At 35.8% G+C, this 27,315-nt stretch overlaps 1 protein-coding gene across 5 annotated transcripts in view; it reads right to left on the bottom strand.

The window, feature by feature from the left end:
• PHACTR2 (phosphatase and actin regulator 2) overlaps nt 1-27,315 on the bottom strand; it is a 348,693-nt gene that overhangs the window by 153,602 nt on the left and 167,776 nt on the right. Inside the window, exon 1 of one of the 5 annotated variants that reach the window (XM_074187746.1) lies at nt 13,797-14,666. The exons of the other annotated variants lie outside the window; for them this stretch is intronic. Within the exon in view, the coding sequence (XP_074043847.1) occupies nt 13,797-13,842 (46 nt within the window). The 5' untranslated portion in view covers nt 13,843-14,666. Of the gene's footprint in view, nt 1-13,796; nt 14,667-27,315 lie in introns of those variants that run through there. 5 annotated transcript variants of the gene reach the window in all.

The raw sequence follows: 27,315 nt of genomic DNA, 5'->3' as shown, positions 1-27,315 counted from the left end.
GGCCCTTGTTCTCTCTATATTGTCTTGCTTGGTAGTCTCACTTCTAATTCAACTAATACTTTTCCAAATCATTAACACAAGCCCTGACTAGTATTCTTAATTTCAGACCCACATGTCCCATTGAAATATAAATTCCCGGCTAGCTAGGTGGTGCAGTGGATAGAGCACAAGCCCTGTAGTCAGGAGGACCTGAGTTCAAATTTGTCCTCAGATACTTAATAATTACCTAGCTGTGTGACCATGGGCAAGTCACTTAACCCCATTGCCTTTCGAACACCCCTGCCAAAACAAAACAAAACAAAAGAAATATAAATTCCAGGAACCATTGATATCTCAAATAGGTCAAAATTGAATTGGTTAACTTTCCCCCTAAGCTATCTTCCTCTTCTGATTCTGCAGTCTGCCAAAGGTTAGAATGTCTCTCTGATCTCAAATAACACTTTATTTTGTAACTAAAACAGTCTTGGTATAATTTTATGTACTATAGCTATTTGTATTAGTGTTTCATCCCTTCCAGACTACCTGTTCTCAACCTTTTTTTGAGTGATTCTCTCTGAGTTATGGACCCTTTCTCAGAATGTTTTTAGATGCACAAACTAAAATACCTAAAATTAAAAAGGAAAACAAATTTTATCAAAAGCATATTTTTTTAAAAATCCAAGTTCATGGATCCCGAGTCAAGTCAAATCAACAAGAATTGATTGAATGATTACTATGACATAGTATTTCACTAAACTACAGTGATGGCAAGACTACTCCATCCTTTTCTTCAATCAAATCAGAACTTCCCCAGTTCTCACTTGCTTCTTTACTAGCACTGATTCTCCTATCTGTATAATTTTCCCACTTCAAAGATTTATTGTATGTTATGTCTCACAGACGTTGTAGTTATTATAGTCATCCCACATTTTAATGCTCTTACATGAATTTGAACTCATCTCCTGATCTACTGCTACTGAACTTGATCTATATTAACAAAATTTCTAAACATTCCCAGAGCTGCAGAATGTTTTAAATCTATCCTTTATGCAGCCTCCACAAATGCTAAGTGGTGAGGCCAGCTTTAAAAATGGGCAATCTTTAGTCAGGCCCAATTCTGAAAGACTGGGGAAGAGTCTCAATAGGTGCTTGAAATTCCAACAGGGGATAGACATTCCTAAGGATTAAGCAGCAGAGTAAAATGCAAACATTCCTGGGAGGGAAAGGTATGTACTTGTTATCAGTCAGTAACATTTTTCTTGCAATTAAAAATAAAAGTTTCAAAATGACTAGTGATCTTGAGTCAAGTCCCAAAGGAAAGGAGAATAAATTTGAAGGTTCTGATCTATCAAAGGCAAAACCTTCAAATTTATTCTCCTTGTTATTTTTACTTTTACAACATCCCTCCTATGGCTTCTTGTCTGCACTCTCATCATCCCTTCTCTCTTACACCTAGACTAGAGCAAAAGGTTTACATAAGCTTCTCCCTAACTTAAATCTATCCCCATTACAATTCACTCTTTACTAATCTGTGAACTATCTCTCCTCCTTTACTAGTGTCTAATGAAGTGACACCTCTTCTAGTCAAGACTAATTTTCCTTCAGGTACTCTTGATATCATATATATTTCCATGATGAAAAGATTTTCCTAAATCGCAGTTTTGATCATTTAAGTGCCTGCATTTCCCATTCCCCCTTCAATAAATTTCAATGGTTCCCTGTTACATTTAGGTCCAAAAATCTTGTAGGGGTTTTACAACCCTCCATTATCTGGCTGCTTCAGGCTGAATTGAATTAGAACCTATTTCTAAACTGAAATAACTGATATAATAGATAATTTGTCTGCAGGCACAGCATGTCTTTCCACCCTAGAAAAGTTTAATAGGTAGGGTTTGCATAGGACTTGAAGCTTTACAAAGCCCTCTACAATATTACCTTATTTGATCCTACAACTCTGGGTGGTAGGTCATATTAGTATTATTACTACTATTATTATTGGATTTTGTCTTTTTTTTTTTTATTTTTTGCAAGGCAATGGGCTAAGTGACTTGCCCAAGGCCACACAGCTAGGTAATTCTTAAGTGTCTGAAGCCGGATTTGAATTCAGGTACTCCTGACTCCAGGGAAGGTGTTCTATCTACTGCACCACCTAGTTGCCCCTAGTAGGTCTTATTATTAATTATTGTCTCACAGATGATGAAACTGAGGTAGCCAGAGGGTTAAGTGATTTGTCCAGGGTCAAATATCTAATCTTAACTGGGTCCTCATGGAAACAAAGAAACCCTCCCATTCTTTCCTAATCTAATTTCTATCCTACTCTCCACAATGGCAATTCCAAACCTCACATCAAACTCTCACAGCACTTCCTCATACACACACACAAGCCTCCTCATCTCCTCTCCCTTGAGTGGAGGAGACATTTTACATTCCCAACATCAACCCCAACTTGCTCTCCTCCTTTACTAGTCTCTAATGAAGTGGTACTTTTTCCTTCAAGACCAACTGTTCTACATTTATGTATCCTTGTTTCCATTTCTTTCCATCTTCTTCAGCAAATTGATTCCGTAGTCATTTCTAATCATTCACTCCCTGAGGACTACAAACAGACCAATCTACCTAACTGTAAAAAGAAATCCTCTTTAGAGTCCACCACACCCAGTAGCTATTGTCCTTAATCTTTCCTCCCCTTTTCTGAATTCCAGGGAAAAAACCTGGACAATGCACATTTCAACTTCCTCTCCTTTGATTCTCTTCAAACTTTTCTGAAATTTGACTTCTAACTTCATCATTCAATTGAGACTTATCTCTTCAAAGTTATGAATGATTTTTTAACCACCAAATTTATGGCTTTATCTCAACGTCCATCCTTTCAACAGCATTTAGCACTCTTGACCAGCTCTTCACAAAACTAATTTTTGTCTCTGGTTTTTCATGACTGGTTGATTTCTCTTGCTTTTCCTCCTCTCTAAACTTCTCTCTCCCAGTTTCTTTTACAGGTTCATCATCCATATCATTCCCACTAACTGTGGGTGCATTCCAAAACTTTATACTGGCCTCTCTTCTCATTTCTCTCTATACTTTCACCTTTAGCACACTTATCCATTTGGTTTGATTACAATTTCCCCTAAGCAGATGATTCTCAGATCTACTCACCCAACTCTAGTCTCTCTCCTCAACTCTAGTTCTAAATAAAAAATAAGATAAAAACTCTTTAAAGGCATTAGTGTCTTGAATGTCATACTTAATTTCGCATCCTCTCTCAACACTCACTTATCCAATCAGTTGCCATTTCTATACATCTTTCATATTTCCTCATCTTTCCATCCACAGAACATCACCCTAGTTCAGTCCATCTTAAATGCCTGCCTGAATTATTTCAATAGCCTCTTATTTTCTGCCACCATCAATTATCTTCCCTATTTAACTGCCCAAATGATTTTCCTAAAGTCAAATCTGTCCAAGTCTCAGAGCCCATGACTCAAATTCCAGTGGCTCTCTACTGTCTCCATGATCAAATATATGTTTGGAATTTAAAACTCTTTATAAGCTGGCCATCTCCTATCTTTCTAGTCTTCTTCCACATCTCTCCTTTTCCCCATGCTTGAAATGCTTTCCTGAAATTTCTTCTCTGCCGCTTACAATCCATGGCTTCCTTTAAGACTGACCTCATGTATAACATTCTACAAAAAACCTCTCCTGGTTCCCTCAACTGCTAATTCCTTACTCTCTAAGGTTACTTAGGATCTACATTTTATGTAACTTATCTACATATATTGCTTTCCCCCTTAGAATGTAAGTTCCTTGTGGGTAGCAACTATTTTCACATTTCCTTTGTATCCATCCCCCAAGTGCTTAGTCAAGATGGGCATTATAAGAGCTTAATAAAATGTTCACTGATTTATAAGAATCACACAACGTTGTCAATTGAAAATGTTTTTCGTGAATTTCAATTCCATGTACCTTAGTTCCTCAGGAAATGCTGACCTTTCCAGATATAAAGCTCTGGGTCTCTGGCAACACTGTACTCTTGTACTCTATTCTCCAAAAGCAATGAAATATACATGGAACTTTTCCCTCATTCACAGCAGAAATCATGAAATTTAGAAACAGCAGTATGAGATTCTTACTTTCTTGCTTTGCCTTATACTTCTATTACATTATTGGTTCCTGATCTACTGCATAACTCTTCCATCAACTTTTCCTTGTATTTCACCAACTACAAAAATCAATTATCAAGTTCTTTTGTTGGTTCTTGTTCTGCCTCTCCCCAAGTGTTTTTGCTCCATTCTTATATACTCTTCCCAAGCAGCTTCTTCAGCTTCTGCTATCCCCTGTAGGAAGAAGTGTCCCCAGTCCCTATATCCCAGTTCTGAACTCTTTCCTAAGGTTCAGTCCCACATCTTCAAGTATTTATTTGGACATTTCCATCTGAATATCCACTGGTTCCTCAAACTCTTCATGTCCTGAAAATGAACTTAATATCTTCTTTCTAAAACCTTCTACTAACTTTCTTATTCTTGTAACAAGGAATTATCCACAAGGAATTATCCAATTATTTAAACACTTGTGCCCAACTTAAATTTTCCTTTTCTCTCATTCCTGATATCCAGATTGTGATTTTATTCTGCTTCTAACTCAGAAGCATTTCTTCAAATTGTCCTCTCCTTTCAATTCTCATTGCCCTACCCTAAATCAGGTCTTAAACATATTACCTCATATGATCTAGAAGAGAAAAGGACATTAATGATCATCTAATTTCTTAATTTTCCTGATGAGAAAATCAATGTCCAGAGAGACATTGCCATGCCCAAGATGGCACAGGCAGTAAATGGCAGAGTTGGAGTTTGACCTGGAGTCCTCCACTCCAAATCCAGTGTTCTTTTGACTATTGCCATTGCCTCCTACATGGTTTTTCTCTTCAAGGGCAATCCCTGCTGTTGCTCTTTTGTCTTTGTAACTCCAAAACAGTATGGGCATATAGTAGGGGCTTAACTAGGACCAATGGATAAAGGTTATAAGGAAGTTGATTTTGGCTCAATGCAAGGAAGAACTTTCTAACAATAAAGTGATCCAAAAGCAGAATGGGCTGCTTTGGAAAACAGTGAGTGACTTACTGCTAATGATCTTCAAGCAGGGCCTGAATGACTACTTATCAGGCATTGCTTAGAAAGGATTCATACTTCAGCTAAAGATGGATTAAAAAGTATCCTAATTTCAAGACAACTCTTTGTTGTTTTCTCCATGAAGACAAAAGAAAAAATAAAATAAATATGAAAATAAATATTTGACATTAAACAACAGTGATATTCAGGTGGGAAGTAGACTTGATATCTGCTGTTATGTCTAGCTAAGGTGACAGCTGGAATATCTCACCTTCTCAAGAACTTAATTGCCTCTTCTTTGTTTAAAACATCAGCAACAAAAAACACACCATAAGTGACTAAACAGTACAGACCCAAATATTTAAGTAGTAGGTCCCTTATAAACCTTTTCAGTTTAGGAGTCTATCAAAGTATGCATGTCAAAGAATATACAAAATTTGCTTGCATGATATGGTGCTATTCTGTAAGGTGGGAGAAAAGAGGTATTAGACTACCTAACTTAAGACTACAAAGTCATTGTGCTGATCTCATTGCTATATGCCTGTGACATCTGGACAGCCTACCAGTGTCATGTCAGGAAACTGAATCTCTTCCATTTAAATTGTTTTAGGAAGATTCTGAAGATCACCTGGCAGGAGAAGATACCAGACACCAAGGTCCTTTCTTGAGCTAAACTGCCCAGCAGTTCAACATTACTAGAGAATGCAACTACAAAGGGCTGGACAAGTTGTCAAGAATGCCAGATGTACACTTTTCAAAAAAAATATTTTATAGAGAACTTACACAGGGCAAGCACTCACAAGGAGTCAGAAGAAGCAATACTGAGACATCCTGAAGAAGTTCAGAATTGATTGTACAGGCATAAGACCACCCAACATGGTGTGCCCTCATTCGTGAGGGTGCTATATTCTATGAGGAAGATAGAGTTGAAACAACTCAAAGAAAAAATGACATTCATAAATGACATTCATAAATACTCACCCCAGGTGTTCACATGGACTATTTGTGCCTGATCTGTAGTAGAACATTCTGAGTTCATAATGGTCTGATCAGCCACAGTTGGACACACTATAATTTATCTCAAACAAAGTGATGTCTTTTTTGGTCTTCTTTGATAATTAAGGACAAGAACTAACCAACCATTAATTGATCAAAAGTTTTTCACAGATCAGAGAAACTAAAAAACTCTGTCTGACAGACAATTGTCTAACAAGATTAATAGATTAAAAGAACACCAGCTGCAATATAAATTTCTGATCAAGATTTCTGAACCATGGAGATTCTAGAATCTGTCACTAACTGGGTGTGACAATGGAAAACACATTTCAGTTCTATTTTCTCTTCTTTAAAATGAGAATATTGGTTTCATTTACCATCAGCATAGTGGTAAGACCAGTCCATCCACCAACAAGTATTTATTACACAGGCCTACCTTACAAGGTTATTGTGTGGATCAAATGAGACAATAGACATAAAGCACTCTGCAAGCCTTAACACACTATTTTGTTAAACACTGAGGATAAAAAAACAGGACAAAACCTTGACCCCAAGTCACAAGGAGGTCACATTCTAATCATGTCATTCCAATGGAAATACCAAAATGGGGCAGTTCCCCTGGGTTTAGTAGGGGTGGAGACAGAGAATGTAAGATGAAATAGTGACTGGAGGAAAGTCCCTTGACTCTTGACAATGGAACCAGAACAATTAACATGGCAGAGTTTTCAGATATAAAGGCATAACATAGTTTAGTGGTTCTACCAGTTGGTTAATAAGCATTTCTTAAACATCTACTATGTGGCAGGGATTATGTAAAGTACTAAGGACATAAGAATAGCACAAATAATCACCTCTAGATAGAGGTGAAGAGCTCAGAATGTGGCTTTAGTTGTAGCCAACTAACTAGCAAGGTAGGTATGGATATATAATAGAGATAAATATCTAAAGACATATATATATATATATATATATATATATATATATATCTGTCATAGATCTAATTACATTTATGATACATACATCTACATCCACATACATATATACTCATAACTATAACAATTCCTATGGGAACATGGCCAATATGGTAATTAATTTCACTTAACTATACACCTTTGTAATGTGTTCTGTTTTTCTTGCTTTCTCAAAGATGAAGGGACAAGTTTGTTTGGAAAGGAGAGAATTGAGACACAAAATAAAAAGGAATTTAAAAGAAAAGAAAGGCACACAACAGTTCCCACTGCCAAGGAATTCGGTCTGATAGAGGAGACAACATCCTAAGAACTATGTACAACCAAGATCTATGTAGGATAAATTGAAGATTATCCCTGGAAAGAAGATACTAACTTTAAGGGGGACCAGGAAGGTTCTTTTTAGAAGGCGAGATTTTAGCTGGAACTTTAAATAATACAGGGAAAGCAAGAGACAGAGATGATGATGAGGAGAATTCTGAGATTGGGGAATAGTAAGTTTAAAATGCTCAAGAAGGTGAGGGGGAAGTATAAGACTGTAAAAATAGCAGGTAGTTTATAAAGGATGTTTTACACAACAGAAAATTTTATATTAAATCTTAGAGGTGACAGGGAACCCCTGGAATTTATTAAATATCGCCTTCGGTTGATATAATCAGACCTGTGCTTTAGGAAGATGAACTTGACTGCTGAATAGAGGATGTTTTGTAGTAGGGAAAGAACTGAGACAGGGTAATCAACCAGAAGACTCATTTATGTAGTGCTTTAATGTTTACAGAGTACTTTTCTAACCACTCTAAGAGATAGTCTTATTGTCCCCAATAAGAGGGGACAATATGAGAAAATATGAGTAATCTGAGAAAAGTGAGAATCACAGAGATACAAGGTGACCTGCCCCAGTTATATAGTTTGGTCAGAAACTTGGTCATTAGCCCAGTTATCTAGTGAATCTAAGACATCTAGTGTAGAATACTAATGTTGTTCAGCCCTGTCGGGCTTTTTTCAATCCCCTTGGGGGTTTTCTTGACAAAGATTCTAGAGTGGTTTGCTATTGACTTCTCTAGCTCATTTTATAGATAAAGAAACTGAGGCAAAACAGGGTTAAGTGACTTGCCCAAGGTCACATAACCAGTAAGCATCTGAGGCTGTATTTCAGAGTCTTCCTGACTCCAGGCCCATACTCTGTCCACTGAGCAAAGCAGAATACAAATAGTTGTATTGTTTATTGTCAATACAATTCTGCTGAAGTCTTGGTGATAATGTAGAAGAAACATTGGCTTTGGAATGAGAGCATCTGGGTTCTAATCCTACTTCTGTCATTACAAACAGCCTGACTGTGGAAAGCCAATTAACTTACATTCCTATACCTTCCTCTCAGTTTCTTCCTCTGTAAAATTAGATTAAGCCAGTTGACCTTTAAGATCTCTTCTAGATATAAATTTATGATCCTATAATATCATTTATGTTGAATGTCCAGTAACTTGTCTTCTCCCACATACTCTTACTCTCAATTTACCCTTATTCTCAACTTCCCTATTTCTCTTAAAGATACGATACTTCCAGTCACCCAAGTTCCCACAACCTCCATGTTAACCTCATTCTCCCACCCTCCACATATACGCTCACTTATCAAAAGTTGTCATTTCTATTTTAAGATAACTTTCCTGTCTGTCCCTTTCTCTCCACTTAGCTAGGAATGATCAACTTCAGCATCTCTTTCCTGGTCTATTTCTTTTATTTTTTTTTTTAAGGTTTTTGCAAGGCAAATGGGGTTAAGTGGCTTGCCCAAGGCCACACAGCTAGGTAATTATTAAGTGTCTGAGGCTGGATTTGAACTCAGGTCCTCCTGACTCCAGGGCCACTGTGCCACCTAGCCACCCCTTTTCCTGGTCGATTTCAACGGAAATTTGTTTTGTTTATATCAAAGTATTTTTCTTCTACTATCCATCCTACCCATAGCTGATAAATTGATTTTCCTAAAGCCAAATCTGACCACGTCACTCTCTTCTTATACAATAAATTTTAATGATTTCCTTCAGCAATAAACATAAATTATTGCTTGGCATTTAAAGCCTTTTACAAGTTGGTCTCAACTTACATTTTCATCCTTTTCTCTAATACATTCACTCTATAGCCCAGCCAAGTTGACCTTCCTATACTAAATCTCATGTCTTGTGCCTTTGTTCAGTCAGCCCCTTGCCTGGTACACAGCTCTTTTTTACCTCTTTTTTCTTAAAATCCCTAGTTTCCTTCAAAGTTCTGCTCAAGATCCCACCTTCTACATGAGACCTGTTCTGACTGCTATCCTACACTACATAACTGCCTCTCTTTCAAAATCATTTTATATCAATTCTGATTATCTATATATGTGCTTCCTGAATAGAAGGGCTATTTTCATGTTTTTTCTTGATTTTACTCCAATGCCTAGCAAAGCATTTGGTATACAGTTAGGGCTTAATAAATGACTTTTCATTCAATGATTTCTACTTGGATTATGTTTCTAAATTGTACTAGATTATGAATCCTGAAAATTATATTTCTAACACTCAGCTGGTATTATTACAAAGTCAAGCAGAAAGATTTGATTCCCCAACAAAGTAAAACAAGTTTGAACAGTGTTCATGGAATGGCAATCATTTATAGACTTATATTATATCTAAGGACACCTAGGTGGTTCAGTGGATAAACTCTTGGACTTGGAGTTATAAAGGCTGGAGTTCAAATTCAGCTTCAGATTTACTAGTTGTGTTATCCTGGACAAATCATTTAACTCCTTTCTGTCTCACTTTCCTCACTTATCCTGCAAAATGAGGATAATAATAGTATCTCAAGGTTCTTGAGAAACCCAAATGAGACATTTGTAAGTATTTAGCAAACCTTAAAGTGCTGTACAAATGTTAGTTATTATTATTATTATTATTATTATTAAAAGAGTTCATCTTAGGATAAAACAAAGCACTCACATGAATCATTCTAAGACAAATTAGAAATAAATACAAAGAGGGGATCTAAAGAGTTTTGAAAATTTTGAGGAAGGTGAGAGGTCATTTCCAAGGGGAATGGAAAGGAAACTGAATTTGCCAAGAAGTGGAGTGATATGAGTTAGACCTTGAAGAAAAGGAAGAGGGATTTCAAAAGGAGAATGGGGGTAAGAAGGAAAAGTTCTTTCAAAGAATCATAGATTTAGAACTGAAAAGAATCTGCAAAGGACATTTATTTAACACTTTTTTACCAACAATTTGCATATTACCTCATTTGATCCTCACAATAACTGTGGGATAGAAAGATGGGGCATTCATAGGTATTATAAATAGGTATTTATATGGTACTTACTATTTGCTGGGTACTGTTCTAAGTGCTTTACAAATATTATATCATTTTATCCTTACATTGATTTCCATTTTACAATTGGGAAAACTGAGGCAAGCAGAAGTTAAATGGCTTACACAATTGTACACAATTGTATAATGTAAATGTAATGTGTAAGTGTAAATGTAAAATGTAAGTATAATGTAAATTTTCAATCTATATCAGTTTACTTGATGCCATAAAGGGGGTGGAAGGGAGAGTGCTAGAAAAATGTGGAACTCAAAAGTTTACAAAAAGATGGTTGAAAGGAAAAAAATAGGAAAAAAATAAAATAGCATGATAATAATAAAAAAATAAATAAATGATTTGTCCAGAATAATACAGAATTCAGGTCTTCTTGAATCTGGGCCCCAGATTCTTTTGTCTTAAAGATGTGGCAATTGAATTTCCTAGAATTCCAGATTCAGTACCAGAAGGTTTAATGGACTTTTAAAAAATTCTAAGTGCACTATCAACTCTGGAGCACTAAAACTGATTTTTCTATAAGCTAACTGGAACAAGTCTAGTCCAGTCAATAAGTATTAATTAAATGCCTACTATGTGCTTGGAACTTTGAATGCTAAAGTCTGGGAATATAAACAGGGGGGGAAAAATAAAAAATAAGCTCAAGAAGTTCATTGTCTGATAGGGGAAGACAACATGCAAACAGCTATTTGCAAACAAGCTATAAGGCTTTTCTTTGTATTTGTTATCCCTACCTGCTCTTAAAAGACTTCAAAATGTATAGGTGCCTGGTTCTAAAGTAAATGAGGTTCCTTGCATAATTCAGCTAAAGTCACAAACTGACAGCTATTAAGGAATGAAGAAAATAAACTGCAAAGAGATGAGAAGGGAATGAACAATTATAAAATGCCACTATGTGCCAGACACTGTACTAAGCACTTTTTTTACAAATATTATTTCACTTGATTCTCATAACAACGCTGCCAAATAACTAACCAGAAAATACACCAGGAAGGGAAGGAGTATTTAACACCTGTTCTGGGTTTGAAACTGGGCTGAGCTTTACAGGTTACTCATTTGATTCTTAAAACAATCCTAGGAGTTGTATCCCATTTTACTGTTGAGGAAACTGAAGTAAATGGAGGTTAAATAACTTACTCACAGATATTAATTGTAGAAGGCAGAATCTGAACTCAGAACTTCTTGATTTCTAGAACATTGCTCTATCCACTGCCACTAGCTGCCTCTGATATAGATGGATATGGTATATATAAGTTATGATAAATAGAAAACAGCTGACTAAAAGACACTTTCATTTAGGACAGCATTGCTAAGTTACGGGGAAAACATAATGCAAAACTGATCCTGAAAAAATTATGTGGAATGAGATGATTACTCCTGCACACCTGTGACTTCAGAAATGGGTATTATTGCTTAAAGAACATGACTTTGACTCAATCAGTTTCCAGTCCACCTATAAATATCTGTAAATACTTTTATAAACATAGACCTGAAATTTTGCAGAAATCATTCATTTTCCTGGGAGACATTCAGCAATAATAATCATTTCTATTTATTTGCAAATTATGTGATCTTTTGGTATAATAATCCAGTAAGGTCCTACCCACTTGTTGACACATCATGAGGGTTAACAGTATATTTCAAAGTACGACTGAAAAAGAAAAATCCAATTGTCTACCTTGTTAGTGTAGCTAATTCTGAATAGGCTCCTCATCATGTAGCCCAGAAAGTTATATACATTTCTGTAAAAATAAAAGAATTCTTGAAACCACCACCAAAGTCAGAGAGGAAAACAGATCTGCATCTATTTGTAAAAGAATTACTCCACTGAAACTTCAGAACCTTTGATATATTGGTTAAAAACCTAACATTAAAAAATGCCTTAAAACAGTAAACTTATTTTTAAAATACTGATTTAATCCAAGATTTCTGTACTGGAGAAGATAAAGAAAAACATTGTCCTCTCCAGATTTCTAAATAGGAAAGAAGTCAGAATGCTTTTCAATTGAACAAAGGAAGTCACCACACTAAGTGACTAATTTGCAAAAGGTGTAGTAAACAAGTCCCAAGATCAAAGTGAGACTTCTTGGATGCCACTAAACTCAACTAAAAAAAAACTGATCAAAAACAATTCTTATTTTCTTCTTTGCAGAAAACTCATCATTCCTTGGGCACCAAATATAAGTAAAAGTCTACAATACCTCAGATAGCTAAGCTTTGCCTTCAGGAATATAAATAACTCAACAGAAAAGAATGTAAAGGTGAAAAAAGATTTCTGCAACTGGGCATACAGATTATAAGTCTTACTGGTATTGACTTAGGAATCTGTGCCTTGTCCCTTGGTCATGTCTGGTCATCTGTTTTTAATATATGTATGTATATATATATATATATATATGTATATGTATATATATAATTAAAATATATTTATTCTGTAGGCAGACAAGTTTCCCACCAGTTCTAAAATATTGGGCATAAAAATATAAAGATATTCTCATTTATTTATTTTCTCATTGTGTAACCACCGAGTTGTTTATCTCTGCACAGCTGGGGAAATGCCAGATGTGTCTTCCTTCCCTTTTTTGTTTAAAACATACATAGATACACACACAGAGAACACTCACCCTTTCTTACAACCTACAAATATACTGGACAATTCTAAGAAATCTACTCGAACCCCTAAGCAATAAAAGTGATTTGATTTGGGGGGGGGGGGGGTTGTTTGTCATGAAGCTAAAGTGTCTTAACAAAACCACATCATTTGAAGCCGTTCCGATTTTTCTAACTCCCAGCCAGTTATGGCTGGCTACATAAAAGTTAAACTCAATTACAATTGAGAAAGGCAATTAACAAGCAGTATTACTATCAACTACACAGTTGATACAGTTAAAAAAAAAAGAATTCAGCTGTGGATTACTATGTTACTAGATTGCAAACAAAACCACAAATAGGTTTTTCTTAAGTTTGTCACCAAAAGGAACTATATAAAACGTCAGGCTTAAATTTGCTCCGAGCTTTTGTGTGAATGAGTTCGTCTCTGGTTTACCCAAATCAAATTATATTCAAAAGCAGCCCAAATATCCCAAAGAGCAAGACATCTTTCCCCACCCCACCCCCAAAGGGAGTCTGTACCTTTAAGGCAAAAAATCGGTTATAAGCCCTCCAAAGACATTCTACTTTTCTTTGACAAAGAATTCAGGATAGCTTCCCAAATCGGCTCACGGATGAGATTTAATAGGTCAGAGGAAAATCAATCTGGAGAAGTGGTGTCGTTGCCCTCAATTTTACATTTGCTGGAGTGCGAGAAAACCACATCGTTGGTAAGAAAGAGAGAGAAGGAGAGCGTGCGAGCCGCATCTGGCTGGCCGGCCTCGCCGGACAGACAGCTGGAGGAAAGGAGGCTTCTCCCTCCACTCACCACTAGAACGTTGCTCCGACAGCGTGGAGACAGAGGTCTGGCCCATCTCCGCCCGTTAGCGGGCCAGAGGCCGACTATCATGCAGTCCTCTTGGTCCCTGGGTCATGGATTCTTTGCCCGTTGGGCTTCCAGAGGTTCATTTCACCTTTCCAGTAAAGCGCTTTCAGGACTAAGCTCCCCCCGCCCCGGCACCTCCCGCCGGCCTCTCACGCCGGCCTGAAAGTCCACCTCCTGTTGCAAGCAAGCTCCGCCGTTCCTGTTCCACAGAATGCCTGTCATTCCTCTATGCAGATTACCCGAGGTCAAAGGTCGTGGGGAGGGAGTCCCTAGCTGGTACCAGACCCGGGTTTGCTCACAGACCAGGACCCTCCCCTTTAACACAAAAGGTTCCTATAAGGCTTGAATGAAAAGAAATAATACTTAGTCAGGGTACTTAAATTTAACAAGATGGAGTTTTTTTTCCTTCTAAAATTCCTATAACCCCTTGGTGTCCTCCTTATTTCCCACTGTGCCCCTTCCTTGATTCCTCAAGCACTATTACTGAGAAGTTAAGGAATTCCTGTCTTTTTTTCTGGATGTGTTTTTACCATTTAAAAAAAAAGTATTTCACTTTAAAAATGCTGGGGGGGAAAGGGAGTAACCATCCAATGTCTGAGTCAGGATTGGAGCAAATATCGTTGGAGCTGAGAGACTAATGAGTAACTCACCTAGTTTTCGGCACCTAAAATTGAAATCTTTGCTATTCATCTTTTTCTAAGGTACACTACTGAGATACTAAGAATAATTCACACTTCTAGAATATGAGTTTTACAAAAGCACTTTCCTCAAAAATGAGTCTTTGAAGTCAGTGGTGCAAAAACAGATGACCTTCATTTTACAGGCAAGGAAATTGAGGCTCAGAAAGAGTAAATGATTTGCCTGGGATCACAGCAGAGTCAGGAGTGAAATTCATGTCTCTCCTGACTCCAGTATTCTTGTCATATCATACTGCTTCAAGGAAGAAAGATTTAAGATGCTTTAAAATTTTCTGGTTGAAAAAAAAGCAATTTTCGAATAGTTTAATATCAGAATTATATATATTTTTAAAAATAACCTAGAAACAACTGAAAAATTCAGCAATAAATGAACCGTTAAAAAATAGTGACACCTTAATGTGATTGAATACTATAATGCAATGGAGACTGAGAAGCAGGAGAAATACAAAGAATTTAAAAGACCTTTATCAAAGAATATGAAGCAAAAAAAATTAGTTGATGAACTAACTACATTTTTAAAAAAGTGAATTAGACTGTAACAAAGATTTATGATTGGAATTGAAGGGACTAAAATATTGTTAAGAATGTCACTAAGCAAAGTTTAGATGGCACAGTAACAGATAGACTGATGACTCTGGAGTCAAGAAGAACTGAATTAAAATCTGGCCTCAGACACTCCAGCAAGTCACTCAACCTCTGTTTGCTTTAATCCATTGGAGAAGGAAATGGCAAAGCACTCTAGTACCTTTGCCAAGAAAGTCTCAAAGACAGTATGGTCTACAAGGGTCATGAAGAGTCGGAACAAATGAACAATATTAACCCCATTGGGCAATTAGGTAGTGCAATAGATGACTTCCTTCTGAATTCAAATCGGGCCTCAGACACTAACTAGCTCTGGGATCCTGGTCAAATCACTTAATCCTATGTACCTCATCTATAAAATGATCTGGAGAAGAAAATGGTAAGTCATTTCAGTGCCTTTGCCAAGAAAACCCTAAATGGGGTTGGTCATGATCGAGCATAACAACAAGAAGAAGCAAAATTTAGTTTTTTGAGATTCATCTGCAATATAGGTTTCAATATTTTTTATTTGAAAGAATATAAGAAAATATTTGAACATAAGAGAAAAAAATAAGCAGAATCCTGCATTTTAAAATGAGAAATTGACCTAAAAAGTAAACTGATGAATGCAGATCTATAGGCATAATTTCCATTGTGATATTTGATTAGATAGTGATTATTTTCTCATTACTAAGGAGAAAAGAATTAATTTCTTAAAATATAATAAATTCTATAGGTAAAAGAGATTATGTGCATGAAAAACACAGCATATATTAATAGTTATCTGGTACCCTAAAACTATATTTAATTATTATGTTATATCATTAATTTGGTATATTGATTTTTCTTGATTTAAGTTAATAGGAAATTTATATAATTATAGAAAACGAATGAGAAAAATAGTCCATAAACCTTAATCTCCCTAATATTTCTGCTGATCAAAGTAAAAAAGAGCTGTGTTATCTGTCAAGCATGGTTCAGTTTGCTCCATTGTGTTTTTTTCCTTGGTTGTATCTATATGAAGAAAATGAAAAGGTAAGCCAAATTTATCCAGCTAATTCAAGCCAAAATAATGTGCCTCCTTTTGAAACAAAGGCATTTGTTTTCCCTTTGAATTTTCAGGTTGTCTTATCAATATGACTAAGTTTCAGTAGCTTGACCAATTATTCATTTCACTTCACTTTAGCAAATTCAGGTTTAAGATGCTCTGGAACCTTTCATAAAATTGAGGAATTTGCTCAAATGTGAGTTCCTATCTCAGTTTCAACCTATATACATAGCAGGCGCCTCCTTCTGGGCAAAGGGCTATATCTCAGAGCACCTGACTACTTAAAGAACTTCATCACAGTACTAAGAAAGATTCAAAGTGCTACCTATTTCTATTCCCGTTGATTTGGATTAATTTGGGGCCACCTGAGGGGGAGGGACCTGGATCTATGATTTTAATCTGTGTAAAGAACTTGTCTACAACTTTACAATTTTAGAACCCTTACCTTAGAGTGGCTAAGTGACTTGTCTATGTGAATTAGTTATTAAGCATTTATAGGATTTGAGTGAGTGAAGGGATGCTTTGCTTAGTCACCAGCTTCACTTTCTTCTCTGGTGTCATCTGGGTCCAGTGGCCAAATATAAATCAGGACAACTGGAGATGGTCCTGGATGTGAGGCAATTGGGGTCACACAACTAGTAAATTGTAAATGTCTGAGGCTGGATTCGATCTCCCAATCTGACTCCAAGGCCAGTGCTCTATCCACTGCACCACTTTGGGCAAGTCACTTTAACCCTGATTGCCTCATATCCAGAGCCACTGACAGTTGTTCTGATCCCTATCCCACCACTGGACCCAGATGACTCCGGAGGAAAAAGTGAGAAAGCTGCCTCCTTACTCAAATCCAATTCATGTGCTTGTCATGGCATCACCTCCCAGATGTCATGGTCTTCTTAGAGAACAAAAAGACAACCATTATTATTAAGCATTTATACAGACCTACCATATACCAGAAACTGTTCTCAGCTCTGAGTTTATAACAATACATTGAGATAGTAGTAAGCTTCCTTTCATCTGCTCTACAACTATAATATAAACTTCAAAATCCCATCTTTTAAAGGAAGTCTTTCTCAACCTTTCCTCATTCTGTTAATTATTTCCTATTCCTCTAGTGAAGTAGTTTGTTTATGCATATCTGTTTGCTTGACATCCCCTCTGCAAGCTTCTCAAGGGTAGGGATTGTGGGTCTTTTTTGTATCCCCAGGGATTTGCACTATATGATTTCCTGTCATATAGTAGGCACTTAACAAATGTTTACTGAGTAACTTCAAATTTCCAGAGTGGGATAACCACAAGTCTAGGATTTGGTACAGTGTCTGTGTGTGTGTGTGTGTGTGTGTGTGTGTACCTCACACAAAACCCTTCATCATTTTGTGAACTTAATGTTTCAACCCTAAGAAATAAAATAAAATAAAATTCCTTCCTCATTTGGGAGTACTGCCAACCTCTTGATTACTTTAGTTGTTCTCTGAATAGTCTTCAGCTCATTTATGCTTTAAAAAAAACCCTGAACATCCTAGTTGAAAAAAAATAAGTATGTACTGAAATTCTGAACAAGAGTAGGACATTAGATTTTATTTTGTTTCCAATAACCTTCCCAATGACACTTAGTATTTTGTTCTCCTTTCTGATCACAGCGATATATTATTCATTCTCCAGAGTGCCTACAAGAGCTTCTAAATTCCTCTCCTGGGTGTTAATGGATAGCTGGAATCCTGTCATTTATAAAAGAATTGTTTAGATTGTTTTTCATCAAAATTACCTACTACTTTTCCCTCATCACATCTCATCAACCACTTTGTTACCCACTTTCATGATATTTCTTCAGTTTTATGCTTGCAGGAAGAGTGTAGTGTCACTTAATTCCTTAAAAATTCTCAAATCAGATGAGCATCATATCCATTCTCTGTTTATACTTCTCTGAATAACTTATTCCATGTATCCATGCCTATTTTGATCTTTGTTTATGCATGATCAAGTGTTCCATTTATCCTGTATATGTCTTGTTTTCATAGAGTTGTTTTTTAGTGCCTCCCCTTTGCTTCTTGAGTGTAGGGACTTTTTGTCTTTGTTCCTATTTTCCTTTCATTACATCTCCAGAACTTAACACAGTGCTTGACCATGGTAAACATTTAATAATTGCTTGATGATTTGACTAGACCCTTCATTGCCCCTGGCACTATTCTTTTTTTTTTTTTTTTTTTTTAGTTTTTTGCTAGGCAATGGGGTTAAGTGGCTTGCCCAAGGCCACACAGCTAGGTAATTATTAAGTGTCTGAGACCGGATTTGAACCCAGGCATTCCTGACTCCAGGGCCGGTGCTTTATCCACTGTGCCTAGCCATCCCCTGCACTATTCTTTACATCATAGTTGTATGCATCCTTGTTTGTGATATCCTGAAGCCTGCTCAAAACTACCACTCCCCCCCAATTGCTGTTTGGGTGATTTCCCCAAGTTCAATTTTTTTTTTAAATTTTTGCAAAGCAATGGGGTTAAGTGATTTGCCCACGATCACACAGCTAGATAATTATTAAGTGTTTGAGGCTGGATTTGAAATCAGGTCCTCCTGAATCCAGAGCCAGTGTTCTATCCACTGCGCCACCTAGTTGCCCTTCAATTTCAGTTCTTCACAGATCATAACACTCTATGACACCTCCATAGAATATAACTGGAAGAATATTCGTATTAAAAAAATAGGCCTCTGCTTCAGGGACAATGTTAGGATCATTAAAAGAACATTTCATTTTCCTAAAAAAGCAAATTGGCACATTCTCCTCTTCCTATTCAATTATGAGCACATTTCAATGTCCATTGGTTCATTTAAACCATATTTTCACACTAAACAAACTCTATTAGTTGACTTTTCATATATATATATATATGTACATATAGACTAGATTTTTGGCATTCTTCATGCACTTGGTTTTTCCCTGTGTGGGGTGATTTTTTTGTTTTGTTTTTCCTTTTTGCAAGGCAATGGGGTTAAGTGACTTGCTCAAGGTCACACAGCTAGGTAAATATTAAATGTCTAAAGCTGGATTTTGAACTCAGATCCTCCTGACTCCAGGTTCAGTGCTCTATCCACCGCAGCCACCTAGCTGTCCCTTGAGCTGAACTCTTGAGCGACTAAGGGCAGAGAATGGGAGGAGCAGAGTAAGCATTTTTTAAGAACCTACTACCTGCCAGGTCATAAAGCACTTCACAAATATCTCATATTATCTCTCAGTGTGGATCATATGTAGGAAATTCTATACAGCTCTGAGGCTTGAAATAATCAGCATAATTTTGTTTATAAAGAGAAGCATATTAAGGACTTCAATATCTATAAGAAAGTCTTTTCACCTTGGAATCAGGGCTGGATCTTCTCCATGACAGTGGCAAAAGTTTTTGACTAGTATGCTTTGTCAAGGGAGTCTATCTTATGACTTATTTAATAATAGCAGAGTGTTGAACAAGATTGTCTCTATTGTTGTAACATTTATGGAATCTTGTTTGATTTTGACATATGTAGGGAAGAGATCTTCTTATAAGATAGCATTTAAAGTAGCATTTACACAGCTGAATCACCTGTTTCTTGCATTCTGTACATATTGGTGGCTCTCAAAGGGTGGTTAGGAGAATTTGGGGACTTCCTTCCTGAAAACCTTTAAGGAGATCTGCTGGGCAATTTTTCCCCTAAGATATTTTGATTTCTGCTATGGTAAATTTAGATAGATATAACCCACATACATAAAAGCTATTGAGATGCATCAATAACTTTTAAGAAGATTAAAAGGGTACAAAAAAATTGAGAACAAAATGTTTTAGAACTGCTATTCTGCATCATTAAGTCAATTGCAAAATTGTAAAGATATGGTCTACTATGCAATACTAACTCTAAGAACCTGACTAGTCTTTTCTAATACCTTAATCAAGGAGGCTCTTGAGTTGTGTATATTATTCTCATAAAAATTTCATATAGAAGGAAATATAGGCATATGGGTCTTAGTTATTTATGTTCTCTTTTTTTTCTTTTTTTATTCTTTGCAAGGCAAATGGGGTTAAGGGGCTTGCCCAAAGCCACACAACTAGGTAATTATTAAGTGTCTGAGACCGGATTTGAACCCAGGTACTCCTGACTCCAGGGCCAATGCTTTATCCACTGCGCCATCTAGCCACCCCTTATTGATGTTCTCTTGATTGTCTTTTTTTAAAAAAAAATAAGAATAAAAAACTTTTCTCCTATATCTTTAGTATTTTCTTAAATACTAAAATACTTAAATTTGAGAATCCCTTAATATCCTAAAAATTTTGACATCTCCAAACATGATCCTCCCCTATATGTGTTTGGGTTAATCCCACTGCTTTTCTTCTCTTTATATTATTCCACACCATTCCTAACACACTCCAGAAGTCCATAGAAAAATATGATGCTATAGTTCAAATGTAGTAGCTTCACTGACCTTGATAGTGAAAAGAGTTTATTATAAAAGTCTTTTACAGAGCTTTATCAATTTTCATTTTTGGGAGGAGGGGATCTCATTCCAGTTACATCCTTAATTATGCTCTCTCAAGATAATTTTGCTTAGCCCTAATTCTTACTTGTTCCTTTCTTCTTATTATTTTAAGAGGTGACACTACTCATGATCTTCCATGGTCCTCATTTTACAAATGAGTTTTTATTTTCAACTGGCTTTCCTTTTGTTTCACCTATCTGCTCTGCACTTAGATCAGATATTTGATGAGTTAGGTGATTTTTATGCCCTTCTGGTCTCCTTGTTATGGCTATTGATTTACCTTGCTAAACTTCTGTAATAAATTATTACCATAAGTATTGATGTCCTTTCCTCTAACCCATTCTCTAGTGTCAACAAGGTAACCTGTTTAAACAGATGAGATTTGAGTTATTTTAATTGTACGTCTTATCTTTATATTCTTCTAGTTTTACCTTAATTACCTTAATCTGATTTTTTTTTCTCTTAAATTAGCTGCCATGAAAGAACAATTGCTGTATTTGGGGGTCAGGAAAATTAGAGTTTGCTCAGGTGAAGTCAGTTATCCATCTTCAGCCTCAGGTTACTTCTATGTAAAATAGAAATAATAATAACACCTCCCTCATAGGGTTATTATTTTGGAGTTCATAAGCAAAGGGTATTGCAAACCTTAAAATATTTCAAAAGTCAGTTTTGGTATTATTAAATTCTTATTCTCACTGTGTAGTCAGCAAATATAAAATTGACACTTCCATCAATAATAAATCAGTCCATGTTTATTAAAATGTAATAATTTTCACTCTTTTGTGCATGTGATATTTTTTGGTGCTTGCCAAGCTGAATGCTTCTCAATTCTTTCTTTCCTTTTTTTGGTGAGGCGATGGGGTTAAGTGACCTGCCCAAGATCACACAACTAGGTAATTATTAAATATCTGAGGCTGGATTTGAACTCAGGTCCTCCTGATGCCAGGGCCAGTGCTCTATTCACTATACCACCTAGGTGTTCCCCTTTCCAATTCTTTCCATCAAAGAAAGTTGTTGATGTTCATGTTTTCTAAGAGGATCGGTGATTTCACAGGTAATATCTTAATTTGCATATAAATTGTATTCTTTATATGTAAAGTATGAGGCTTCTGTGTTATGATGTTATCTACAAGTCTTTTGCATTTCTTATTCCTTATTTCTCTAATTTGAAAGCCTTGTACTTAGCTGTTTGCTGTTAAAACCCAGATTCCAAATACTATGCTATATCTAAAAGTAAAAGAAATATGTAAAAGAAAAGCTAACCAATCACTAGTTTGAGATCATAGCACTTTGTATCTCACCTATTCCTCTAATTTTTCACTTTGTATTAGAGGCATTTGTGAACCCATCTCTTTTCTTTGCTGAAAGACAGATTGCATGAAGGCAGGGACATGTATTTTTGACTTTTTGTGGTCTGTCATATGCCACGCACTATGACCTAGGTGCAGATGTTTCAAAGGTTCTTAATTGTTATAATCTTTTAGTTTATAGCAATTGTAAATTGCTAGATGGCAGAGACTATCTTTGGGGGTGGGGTGGGAGGTTGGGATTCATACACACATTCAAGATCCTTAATACATATTTATGGAATTGAATGTGATCAAATTTAATTCTACACACTTGAATTAAGGATTTATGTGTAAGGTTTGGTGATTCAACAATAAAAATAAAATAACTCATTCTTAAGGAACTTTTATTCTATTGGAAGAGTCATACTAATTGAAAAAATAAATTCTATTTTGCTGCAACATACTTTTTTTTAGAAAAAAAAAGAAATTTGCATATAAATCTTTTGTTTTTAACATTGGCAGAGTTTCCCCCACTTCTTTGCCCTGCCCAGAAAGCCATCTTGTATAGTATAGTTTTTAAAAAAAAAGTTGAAAAAAGAGAAATATAATACAGTAAATTGATCCATACATTGTAAAAAGTTGACATGATGTACAGTGCTCTATTTCCCTCCTGCTATCTTTGCAAAGGAATGGGGAGAGGTGTTTTCTCATATATCTCTGTCATGTCAAGCTTGTAAAAGATATTTTGCAATTTGATTTTGTGAATTTCCTATTGAAATGCATACTTCAGTCACTAGAATTTCATTCTAATACCCATTTAATTTAGATAAATCAGAAGACAGCTAGTGGGAACTGTCAGCTTATGCCTAACAAATATTTGATCATAGACATACATCTGTACTTAGCCAAGGTGGTGAACCAGACAAAGGAAAACATTTTTTTCTCTGACAGGAACCTTTGAACTCCTCATAGAAGAGAAATGCTACATTCCACAAATGTTAGCAAAGGAAATAAACCTGTAAGACTGGCTTTTTCCCCCCATTGTTCTCTTGATTTGTGTAAGTGCTTTGAATAAAAACCTGCTTCCAGTGTGTAGTGTTCCACAGTTGGGTTTGTTTTTGTCCTGGAGCTTTTTATTTGCTGCTTTCTTATACAAGAATGATTAGAAAGTTCACTTAACCTATGAGTTTCCCTGAATGTTTCTGTCCAGAGAAGGTGTTGACAGTGATTGAACAGAACAATGGAAAGAATAGATGAGAAAACAAAGCTCTAAGTGGGTAGGTAGTAGAAAGAAGACTAGACAGAGTCAAAGCACATAGGTTTGAATCTTGACTCTGCTCCTTATTATCTGTGTGATGTAATTATAGATATCAATAATCACATCAATAGATATCAGCAGTTATATAGCATCTACTATGTGCCAGGAACTATATTAAGCATTTTAATAAATTACCTTATTTGATTCCTATAATAATCCTGAGAAGTAGGTATATAAATATCCCTATTTTACAGTTGAAAAAAACTGAGGCAAACAGTGACAAATAGAAATATATATATATATATATATATATATATATATATATATATACACAGAGATAGATAGAGAGAGAGAGAGAGAGAGAGAGAGAGAGAGAGAGAGAGAGAGAGAGAGAGCACTTATTACTATGAACCAAGCGCTGTGCAGACACTGGAGCTATAAATGCAGGCAAAAAAAGTCAATCTCTATCTTTAAGGATGTTTTTCATTTGTTCTCAAAGAAGACCATGACATCAGGGAGGTGATACCATCTTGGAGATGATTGGATTTGAGTGAGGTGGGGGCTGTTCCAATTCACCATTCTCACTTTCTCCTCCAAAGCCACCTGGGTCCAGTGACTAGATATGAATCAGCATGACTAGAGATAGCACTAGATGAAAGACAATCAAGTTTAAATGACTTGCCCAAGAAACAGTAAGTGTCTAATGTCCGATTTGAGCTCAGGTTCTCCTTACTTCAGGACGGGGGTCTAGCCGGTCTAGCTACTGTGTCATTTAATTGCTTTAAGTTATATATTAATAGATGAAAATAATACATTAAAAAAAAAACCTCAGACTGGGGGAAGGAGTTGGGGAAGAGAAAAGCTATGAAGGAAATAGAAAAAGTTCAGAGAGAGCAAATGGTGTTGGGAGTGAAGGAAGTTTGGGATGCCTCAAGAAATGGTGGTATGAGCCAAGTGCTCATCAATCAGAAAAGAGGAGCACAAAGTGACTGATAGGCACCTTCAGGCTAAAAACAGGTGGCTTTTGAGGATGTAGAAAAGTCTAGAAAGTGAGCAGTGGAGTTGGGAAACTTTGACTATAAACATGTTACTTTACCTCCCTGGGACTTGGTTTTTCTCGTCTATAAAATGATCAGATTAGACCTGAAAATTTCTTAGAACTCTTCACACTCTAAATTCTATGATCACATTCTAGAATATTCTTTTAGGGAAATATAAATACTATTCATCCTCACTCCTAATTTAGAATAATGTATTCTCAGTCTTTGGCAAAGTATATCACTCATTCATGGTACCTAAGTTATAATAGCAACTATAAAACTGAGTATATTTTTCTATTGATATAAATATAAGGGAAATTCCTGGAAGGAAAGATTACTTTAATAATTATTGCCAGTGATCCTCTATTTATAACAAGGGAGTGACAACAGAAATAATATGCTATACCCAATATAGGACTATCATCACAATTCTGTTTTAGGATACTCAGATTAGAGCTTTCCAAGAGCTTCTTTTGATTGATAAAGTCCTAATTTCATGAGATCTATGGTGATTAGTGCCCAATTTGGGGGTAAGACATCAGGGGTGGGGGATGGGGAGAAATGCAAGGAAGAAAGTAATTGCAGTAAAGTATTCTTGAGTAATTAGGGAGTCAAAATCCAGGTTTGAATAAACTAAGATCAAAAGCTAGCAACATTGTAGAGGATGGAAGTTGTGTCTGAAGGGTAAACAGAATCTAAACTACAAACTACCACATGGCTTTACCAAGAGAAAAAGTCCTGGATTCAGGTTATAATATTTTTATATTCTTTATGTTTTCTTATGTTTTTTGGGGAAACTGAACTAGGAGGCCTGTGAGATCCCTGCCAAGTTTGATATTTTTTGATATTGAGACTATCTGATTTCTGTCTTGGTATCTTTAATGCTTAGCAAAGTACCTGGTACATGGTAGGTATTTAAGAAATGCATGTTGATTGATTAATTACTGTCTTTCAAGGGCAAAACCAATATTATATAATTGATTGAATTATATTATTGAATTGTATAAATGTTGAAAAGATCAATATCAACTATAATTCTGTTCAATAAACACACAGTTATGGTTATGTATACTAGATACGGTCTTACTATTCCTAAAATTCCTTGAACAAGTTATTATATTTTGCATACAAATGAGTAGAGATATCTGTTATTCTAGGGTTATACTTTTAAGTAGCAAAGAGACTAAAGCTTCCAGTCCCTCATCTTTTTTGCCTCCAATAGACTTCATATCATTCTTGTTTTTCCTTTTTTAAATTATCTTTTTAAAATTTTTCCAATTGAAAGTAAAGATAGTTTTCAAAACTCATTTTTATAAGGTTTCAAGTTCCAAATCCTTATATTCATCCCTTCCCCCCTGCCCAATATGGCCAATAGTCTCATATAAGTTATGCATGTATAATCACATTAAATAAATTTCTACATTAGTCATGTTGTGAAAGAAGAATCAGAACAAAAGGGAAAAACCATGAGCAAAAAAATGAGAATAAAAGTTAAAATAGTAAACTTTGATCTGAATTCAGATTCCATAATTCTTTGTTTGTATGTGGATGGCATTTTGTATCATCTTCATGTTATGGTCTGTTCTTCAACTGTAGGGAACTTCAACTGTAGGGAAATGGGTTGCTGGGGAAAATTTTCCTAAGATATCCACAAAACTTTTATTTTTCTGCTAGATATATATACTTTAAGAGGTTCACTATAATTTACTTAGAAAGATCTTGGAAGTCAATCAATCAATAAACATCAGATACTTACAAGGTACAGAAAACTGTACAAAAAGCATTGAAGATTCAAAGAAAAAAAACAAGATATCCTTTAAATATCTATGGGGAGTATTCATATTTGAGGAATTATCAGAACTTATTACAGGAAAGGAAATAGAAACTCAAGTTTTCCAGCATATGGCCTTGTGCTCTTAGACTAGGTTTAAGTTATTTTCAGAATCACAGGATCTCAGACTCTGAAGAGATCGCCATGGTGACCTAGTCCAACCCATACTAGTCAAAAACTTTTTGACAAGTGCTCATCCCCTTGTCCTTTTACAGTGGCAACAATCCTGTCTTTAGATCCTGGTATTGTATGTCTTTTAGACTCACATTTACTCAAAACTTCTACTCAAGATTTAGTCTCTCTGAAATTCATAGGTGAATCCCTTCTGTAGTTTCCCATCTTTATCTTTCAATATTTAAAGAGCACCTACTATGCATACATCATTGGGTGAGATATCATTAGTCAACTAGACCTTGGATTTAAGTAGCATTTTTATAGCAACAGTATCATCCACTGTGAAGCACTTAATTAAAACAGAAATTCAAAAGAGGAAGACCAATGTGTCTTCTAGAGGCTAACACAGTGTAGTGCTAAGGCTGCATCCAACTTCTGACCAAACCGAGAGTCTCAAGAATTATAGGAATGTCAGAATTACAAGCACCCCAGAAGTCAACCTAGTCCAATTTATACCTAAATAAGAATGCTCTCCAAAATATTGACAAGTTCTTCAAAATCTCTAATGATGGAAAGGAATCATTTAGGTGGTTCAATGGTAGGAACTCAAACTCATGTTTGAGTTCAACCTAAGACATTTACTAACTATGTGACACTGGGCAAGTCACCTAACTTCTTTTTGCCTTGATCCACTGGAGAAGAAAATGGCAAACAATACCAGTTATCTTTGCCAAGAAAACCTCAAGGACAATATTGGCTTGCTATGGTTCTGGGGTCACAAAGAGTTGGACCTGACTGAACAATAACAGATGTTAGAAAACTCACTATTTGCCAAGATAGCTTATTTTACTCTCAGTCATCTCTATTTGTACATTTCCCCCAACTGAGAAGTAATCTTTACTGATTAAATACAATTTTAAAATCTCAGCAATATGAACACTTCTTTCCTGGAAAATCATCTAATTTAATGGGAAGTCTTTTCCAGTCATCCTGATCTATATCTTGCCACTGGACTCAGAAGCCTCCAGAGGAGAAAGGAAGACTGGGGACTTTGTACTATCCTCTCTCAATTAAAATCAATTCATTTGCAAATCATAGCATCAACTTCCTGAAGTTTTGGTCCCTTTG

The sequence above is a fragment of the Macrotis lagotis genome, chromosome 5 (assembly GCF_037893015.1).
Source record: "Macrotis lagotis isolate mMagLag1 chromosome 5, bilby.v1.9.chrom.fasta, whole genome shotgun sequence".
NCBI lineage: Eukaryota > Metazoa > Chordata > Mammalia > Peramelemorphia > Peramelidae > Macrotis > Macrotis lagotis.
Note: the sequence above shows the minus strand (reverse complement) of the source record. Positions and strands in the feature narration are given on the sequence as shown.